General features: G+C 39.8%; 1 protein-coding gene across 1 annotated transcript; it reads left to right on the top strand.

The window, feature by feature from the left end:
• The first annotated feature begins 3,230 nt into the window (after positions 1-3,230).
• On the top strand, positions 3,231-8,758 carry LOC123150648 (uncharacterized). Its single transcript, XM_044570478.1, has 10 exons — positions 3,231-3,508; positions 3,619-3,708; positions 4,092-4,357; positions 4,782-4,870; positions 4,953-5,056; positions 5,387-5,492; positions 5,578-5,653; positions 5,748-5,859; positions 7,511-8,042; positions 8,458-8,758. Exons 1-10 carry the CDS (start codon positions 3,307-3,309, stop codon positions 8,546-8,548), a joined length of 1,668 nt encoding a protein of 555 aa, XP_044426413.1. The 5' UTR covers positions 3,231-3,306; the 3' UTR covers positions 8,549-8,758.

The raw sequence follows: 8,758 nt of genomic DNA, 5'->3' as shown, positions 1-8,758 counted from the left end.
GTTGAGGATAAAGGCTTTAGAAGGATTGACTTACATTAATAGTTAACACCGACTTTATAATGCCCTTCTTCATGTCAAGGTAAGGATAACTCAATAATTTCAGCACATAATCTTTTTCATAAGCATTGTCTGTACTCTACATTTTGTAGAGAGTAATTATATATATGATAATACTGAAAGGGATAGAGGATAATGAAGATAAGATGCAGATTGATGCTACATAATCAACTACCAATCCCTGGAAGTACAAGCGTTACTGGACAAAATGTACTGACAAGAGCAATGGGCTACACTTCTGCACTGGCATTGTTTGTGTATTCAACTTTTTGGTAAGATTAAATATATATCTGATATTTTTTAGTAAATGGTGGGCGACGGAGATAAGATGTAGAATGCTACACAATGAACCAATCACTCTTCCCATAATACAAGAGTGTTTTGTACACTGGTGTACTGTACAAAACGTTCTTATATTATGGGACGGAGGGAGTAGCTGTTAATGTAAGTACAGTGATAGATGACGTTTAGTCCTTACAAGAGGACTGCAGAGTTAAACCTCTTCAAAAGCATTGGGTTGATTCTAAATTTATGTAAGAGTCCATACAGATCTTATAATGTCCACCAAATGGACGATAACGAGGCTAACATATGCAGTGATGCTACATAATCAAACAACTATGAAAGTAAGTATGGTCATACAGGGCAAGAGGTACTCACAAGAGCAATGCAGTGTGCAGTATAGTTGCGAGATTCTGTGGTCCCTTGAGAATGAATGTTATTCTGCTAACAGTTTTCATACAAGTGAGATGTTAAGGCAAATGCAGAAATGTAGTTTAAATTGTGATGTGATATCATAGACAGTACCTTACGATGCACACAAGACCAATGCATAACAAAATCATTCCAGTTACTGTCTGATAAATGTAGCACTAGAGACTTTACAAAAATTTCGTTTAGAGGCTTGCCATTGAAGTGCGCTTGCATCGGGTAGGAACGATACTTCATCAACGAGTGCTTGAAAAGTGCAACCAATCCTTGCTCGTCTTGACAATCCAGTTTGGTCCTCGTCTATTTAAAAGAATGAAATCTTGTGTCTTTTATCAGCAGAAACATCTGCAATAATTACCATAAATAATATTAGTACATTACTTACGTGTAAGTTGCGGACGAAGACTGAAAATTATTCTGTGTCTGCGGTATAATCTTTCCATGAAGGAAAGATGTGCACAAAGTTCCTGACAACAATATAAGCTTCATCTTTTAAACTGGAAAGAAATGGAACATGGATCCTATTTGCTGCAATTGAGGCTCTCTCTGGTTTAAAAAAGGATTTGGCAACTGGATTTGATGTACTCTTTGCTGGAATGGGGGCTTTGCGTCGTAGAGCTGGTGCTATGTCAACTGGCATCATCATATTATTTGCTGCAGTTGGGGTCTGCTGAGTTGGGGCATAAAAAATGACCAGTGTAGTAGGGCTAGAGTCTGCTAGAGTTGGGGTGTTTTGTGGGTCAGGTGATTTTGCAACTATACCTAATGAGCTATTTGATTTATCAGGTGTCACTACCTTTTTCAAATACTTTGCTCGTGCTCCTCCGCGATCATCAATCGCCCTCTTCCTTTTGAACGTCTGATACACAAGAACAATATTTGAATGGATAAATATGGTATGATGACAGATGGAATATGTACTAAAAATAGATAGGCAAGCGTATTCACATACACGATGTGTAAACTAAGCTAATGGCAATGCAACAAAGTAGAAACAATGCAAAGCATCAGTTGCAAGATATGTGCGACCAATATAACCTTGAAAAGTTAGAGCAAGCATTTTGATGGGTGAATAAGATAAGGCATCTGCCTCTGACTCCTCCACTAGGGAGCTACATTGACTTAGGTCTCCCTCTAGCTCAGAATCACTGTTAGGATTATATTCTGAGCATGAATTTGTAGGTGGAGAGCGCTTGGATTGCATTGCATCCAGATTTGATTCCAGTCCCTTAATGCCAAGTTTAACAATCATGGCATTGTTCTACTTTATTCTTTTCATGCGCGCAAGCTTACAATCATTATGAAGCTGTTCAGAATCTGGAATTCATAAAAACATAAAAAATAGTCAGATTATCTATGAAATGCATTACAAATTCAACTCGAAAAAGTGTCTCCCTATAAACCCCTGCACATGCAAAGTTCACCCCCCAACCATGCTGGCCAGACCACACGCAGAAATGCAAACCTCTTATGGCTCTATAACAGGCAGACACGCATTTCGAAACTGAAGTAGGAACATTAGAATCATATCAGATTCGTATTTGAACAAATAAACTAAAGAATTATCAGTGGCATAATGTTTAGCTTCAAGGGTGGAATGTTGGTAGTGTGACACAAAACAAGTAGACAAATTGTATTCCATGTAAAAGATCGTAGTCTATGTAAAAACTGGAAATGACACGTTCTTTCTATACAATGCAGTGCTCATTGTCACATATGATGGAAGAGATCACACAGATAAATACTATTCACTCATGTCTACGGTTCCAGTATTTTGAAACAGGGTGGTCCACCCTAAAAAAATATTGACAACAAATATGACAAGACAAACATAGATGTAGTGAATCAATCATTTATTTGTGAGCTTACTAGGACATGTATGCAGAATTGTAACTGCAGTAAAATACCGTCCAAAATCTGAATCAAGAAGTTTCTCTACCATTTATTGTTTGCAATTAATCAACGTGAATAATTGGATATCATATCGAATGAGTAAGAAAGACAAGTAAAATTATCAATAAACCTGTTCCGCAATTGTAATCTGGGTCAATGTCACTACGACCAACAATCCAAAATAACTAGTGTCTATTCCTAGGGCTGGAATTTTGAAACCCTGTGAACTTTACAGGTACTAAAGATTACTAAAATACGTCTGAACCATTAAGTGCAGGTAGCACTCAGCACACAACAAATCCTAATGTCTTAGCATGACGACTTTCCGACTGTCTATTATAACAAGTTGTGCCCTGCTTCGAAGAGTGAGAGGCGATGACGGTGGCGCGCCTTCAGCTCGCTTCAATGTTTGTAGTCGTTGCTGGATGGTCTATGAATCTGGACGTAATTTTCATTATTTCGGGTGTTTATTGTACTTTCATGATTGAAAATGAATAGATCTATGTAAAAAAAAGACAAATAAATTATCAATTCCCTCGATAAAGAAAAACCGACTCCTCTTTGTTGTTATGCACTAGACCCAAAATGGACGCCGTACGATGAGGCCGGCGGCATAAAAACCTTAGCCCTCGGTCGCGCCGCGGCATGGCCACCGCCACGACCTACACGCTCCGCCTCACCCCGCCCCCGCCGCCGCCGCGGCACCACGCTCCTCTCCTTCCGCAGCTCCGCCGCCGCGCGGCCGCGAAGGTGTCTGCTAGCTGGGTGCCAGCCGGCGGCGGCAACTCGGACGACGGGCTTGGCGGCTGGTGGCTCCCCGAGCAGCCGGCGGAAAAGGGGAGGTCAGGTAGATCTCTGACTGAGTACGCTGCTCGCCGAGTACGGGACGCGGAGAGATTGTACCTTTGAGAGGATATTTTGTTGTTCCGCTGTGACCCGTGGGGATTGCATTTGCAGGGTTCGGGAAAGCTATTGTGGTCGGATTGGGTGCGTCCGCAGCGATCGCTTTGGCTGGGATCACTTGGCGCTCTCCATCCTCGAGGAAGTGTAAGTTCGTCCCCAATTTAGGCCCAACAATAAAAATACCAGTCCCTGAAAATTGTAAGAGGATAGAGGAAGTACAGCAGAGCAATGTATAATTTGTTTGTACCTCTGTTACCCAAGTACTTGAACTATTCTCACCAGCTTCATGCTGTTCAAAATGGAAAGGTAGATTTGGAGCTTGTGATAATCATTTGAATTGTTTGGTTGTTGGGAACTGTCCATTCTTGTACAACTTTAATCTCTGCTAACCGGCTATAAATTAGCTTCACGTCTGATGTGTTTACGATGGCAGCGATGCTACCCCCCCCCTCCCCCCCTCGCGATAGAGTTAGCTCGTTTCAGGGTAATGGAAGAACTAAATAAACAATTTAAACACCGCTTTTCAGGTTTACAGCAACTTATCGGTGCCCCATTGCATTATGTTCAAGAGAAGCTTTCAGTGGCGGACTCGACAGAAATTCCTGAAGATGATGCAAGCGTTAGAGAGCTGGGTACAATTGATGTTTCGAGGGTAAATGTTGATGAGAGGAATGCCACATCACCTGATGATTCAAGCCAAAACCACATACCAGCTGGTGGTGTTCGTATTTCTTTTACAGTCCCTGTAGATCCCATGCATGAGGAAGCTTTGTCCATATTGAAGAAGCTACAGGTGTGTTACATATTTACAACTTTGCATCTTAATTTAGGTTTCAGTATGGTACCTCATATGAAAAATCTTCCTTCTTGTTATTTTTCACTTGGATTCTGTATCTTCTTAGCATATTAATATTGTGTGTTGTTGTGCAGTATCACCTAACAATTGATTAGACAAAGAAAATTATCTTGAACGCCTAGTTCATATACTTATCTAAATATCATTCATTCCAAAAAAATACTTATCTAAATATCATATTGATTTTAGATTACACTCCTACTATTTTTGAAATTTAAGTGTTTATGTAGTTTACACGACATGCTGTGTATTTTATGAGTCACTTATCAATCCCTTTCAGCCTAATTGTCTAATAAGAAAAACAGAATTATTTAAAGCAACATTAGTTCTTACAATATTTTCATCACCTTCTGTGCCTCAGATAATTGAGAATGATGCTAGCTCCGGTGACTTCTGTACTAGGAGGGAATTTGCAAGATGGTTTGTTAAATTATGCTCAAAATTAGAGAGGTAATGAAGCAATGCGGTATTTACAAAACATCTGAGCTTTGCATGCCATTTTAACATTGCCTTATTTATCACTGTCTTGCAGGAAAAGGATGCACAGGATCATACCGAATCTAATAACTTCTGGTTCAGTCGAAAGTGCGTTTGATGATGTAAATTTTGATGACCCGGATTTCTTGTATATTCAGTGTAAGTTTATATTTACATTGAATGACCTAAAGCTTTATGTAGTAAGTCCTTACATCTCAAAGATAGGCTTCATATGCACCTAGCCAAACCAATGCCGGTCAAGCAAGTCTTGGCAATGCAAATGCCCAACCTTCGTAGTGCTTATGTATGATTTCGTGTTGAGCCTAGTAACGAACAAATAGATGGTCTTTCCTTCCACACTACTTTGGCCATGCAATGTGAAGTGATGCTCTTTTGATTTCTGAGCCTATGCCTTTTGTTGTGAAACAAAATATTTTTCATTGGATTTTCAGATGCTGATTATCTAATCATTGTTTTGATGCTGAAAAGCTTTAGGAGAATCTGGCATTGTGCCTAGCAAGCTATCAAGCTTCTTTGGAACATCGGCAAATGGCTCTCAAAGTGCCAACAGAAATTCCAACTTCCTACCTGAAAGGTACTAACATATGGAATATGTAGTTTCCCCTTAATGGTGATAACTGAAATGTTTTAATAAATGGTATTCTTTGTTGCTGCTGTAGTTATCTGTCACGTTTTGATCTTGTTAACTGGAAACTACTAGTGGAGTATCCATTTGCATCAGAACTAGACCAAAAGGTACATATATCTTCTGATCTTTTTATGTTCTACTGCAGTGTTTCTATTCTCTAGTTTCATTCTTTTGTGAATCCTGACTCTGGTTACAGTCCAGATGCTGAGTAAAAATGTTCATACGTTGGATTTGAGCGCTTGGCCAGATGTAACAGCGTCCGTATTTGTGGACTTGTTTGGCGGTGACCACAGCATCGTCAGCAAAGTTTTTGGTATGATTTGCTAATAATTTATTTATATTTGCCGTCAATTGGTTGCAAGGCTATGATTTTCTATAAATTGCATTACTAAGAGTAACAGGCTTACCAAGACTACATTTGTTTTTGTCATTTTGATGATTTCCTATTTTAGTGACTGGGAGCTCTGTTTTACTTTGCCATATGCTAATGGTGTGTTTCAACTTGTTTTTACATGTGCTTTGTTTCAGTGTAGTCATGCATCTCTGTGGTCTCTCTTTCAATTGTTTGGCTTATTTTTGCTACTGTTGAGCTCATGCATAAAGTTATGCTGTTGTTTTTTATTTTTAAGTTGTATGTATCATGTAGCAGAAGTACTACAGCATGCACACCCACAAGGATATATGCCTGTGCACGCAGCAGCACAGGCAGGGCCCTTACATCCATTGACTTGGTCTCGAACACAGTCAATTGATACCAGACTAGGATTGGCACCTAACTTGTTGCAGGTTCAGTTTGTTTGGAAGTCTGGAGAGACACCTGATTGGAAGTCTCTTGAGGATTCTATTTCCATCAACTTGGTTTCAGAGTCAGTCACTTAGCACCAGATTAGAGTTGGCACTACTTGGTTGCAGGGTCTGTTCATGCTAGGGTGGGGTTTTATTTCAATATTACTAGAGGATTGACTCTATTGTAAAGAGAGGGGATGTATGGGGAAGACAAATAGACAGTGAATCTATAAACTTCTAAATGGAGGCTTACCTCCAAGAACCCCGACTATCTTGCACTTGCACTCCACAATGGCAGGCCGCTAGACTAATCCCCACGTTCTCGTCCAACCACCACCCATGTTTACCCCCTACACAATAAGTCCCATGGCAGTGTGACTTTTCAGCTGCTGGGAAAACCTCACTGCTTATTGTTTTGTCCAAATAATAGTACTTAGTAGATCCCTGAACGTGTCACCCTTTAGGGTTTTTTCTTCTCTGTATTGGATGAATTCCCTATAACACTTTGCAATGAAAAGAGTAAATTTGTTATGGTAAAGTTCCTTTAAAATAATTGGTTGTGGATTCTGCTATCCATCATTTACAGTAATAACGAAAGTGCTCTTCCCTCAGCATGGTCTGTTTTCTCTGTTCTATTTGTCCTGAACCGAGATTGCACTGGGTTGTTTCTATGTAAACAATATGGATGGAGCTCGTGTTATCAAGTGAAGAATCTAGGGCTAGTTGAAACTTATAAATTTGGGCAACTTTGCCCTATATATGCTTGTCCCACTCAAAGCTTCTCTGTCTCATTTGCCTGTTCAATGTATGAATCTATATTAGAGGGATCTAACTGTAACATTTGGGAATGTTAAGTGGTTTTCAATGTTCTGGGGAAGACATTAAGTGTGCCAAATTAGGCCATTACAGTCTGTTGATTACTTCAACTGCATATTTGTCCTGGTACTTGATTTTATGATGATATCTTTGTTTTTGCTTTAATAACTGTTACAAAAAGTTGTTGACTTATGGACAAGCATGACCTTAGCTGACTATTTTCTGTATGAACGCATCAGTACAAGAACCGTTGCTGGTACTAGATATTGCTCTCTAGTGTCATTTGGCGATTCATATTGTTGCCAACATCAGTAAGTGGAACAGCTAAGATCATTAACTTGTGCTATCACTGTATTTGATAGGAAACACCAGGCGCCTTCAACATCATAAGCCTGTAACAAAAGCACAAGCGGCTGCTGCACTGACCATTGGTAGAATGGAAGAAGTAGTACGCGATGAACTAAATAGACTTGAAGCAGAAAATCAGTCCCGGCTTTCTGCTATGAGTGAAATGATGGAAGAGTTAATTAATAGAGGGGATATAAAACAATATTGGGAAGACAAGATGAAAAAGGAGCAAGACCGTGGGTTTGAAGTTGAGAAGCATCTTCAAGATGTTTTGCATGAGCTTGCAAATGAGAGGACGGATCAAGAAAAGGAAATTGCAGACTTGCTAAAAGAAAAATCAGCTCTAGAGCGTCAGAATCAGGAACTCGTATGTTTAAGGTCAGAAGTTGATGGCATGTATGATAGACTGGCCACCGAGAGTCTAGAGGTCATGGCTGATGAAGAAAATCTGGAAAAGTTGTCCTCTGACATGAGCAGCAAGCATCAAGCTGTCACTGAAGCTAAATCGTATCTTGAAGCTGAGAAGGAAGCTCTTACTATGCTAAGGTATGTCATTATACAACCTTTACTTTTGGTTATGAGTACATTGTACTGTTCCCTGATACATATCACCTGCAGACCCTGCACCATGATTATATATTTATATGGTACCAAGGAAACATTAGTTTGTCATCTTATGTCAGAGTGGGCATTGAAAAATTACGTGCACATGCTCTAGTTCAGGAAAAGGTGCTTTATCCTATAGTGTGAACTTTGCATATTGTTAAACCTGTTCATCTGCAAAAGCATAATAACCGGAAAATAACTTGTCCTGTATTGAATGAAAATTACATAGAATCTATTATTCCATTGATGTCAAAGGAGCGGTCAAGATCATCTGCCTGAATCGTATGCAAGTTAAGCTCTTTTGTGCGGTCTTACCATCCTCGATATCCATATATGATGCTAGTTTTTTTATCAGATCCTGGGTGGAGCAGGAAGCAACGCGCGTGCATGAACATGCTGAGGTACTTGAGAGGGCGGTGAGAAGATGGCGAGTCCCAGCTGACTGAGCCTGCAAACAAAAATCTGGCGTTTTATTTGGTGTGAGTCTCAACTTGCTGTAAGAAAAGGTTATGTTCTGTGTTGCCATTGCTTCCACTGTCAGTTATAAGTACTTCCCTCACCAGAATGGAATGTCAGTATCTGCTAGGCCCTTTCTTCCTCTGTTGTTTATTAGTGACTTGTTTATGGTGGGCAATACCAGTTTTTTGCTGTTGCAA

This window comes from Triticum aestivum, chromosome 7A (assembly GCF_018294505.1).
Source record: "Triticum aestivum cultivar Chinese Spring chromosome 7A, IWGSC CS RefSeq v2.1, whole genome shotgun sequence".
NCBI lineage: Eukaryota > Viridiplantae > Streptophyta > Magnoliopsida > Poales > Poaceae > Triticum > Triticum aestivum.
Note: the sequence above shows the minus strand (reverse complement) of the source record. Positions and strands in the feature narration are given on the sequence as shown.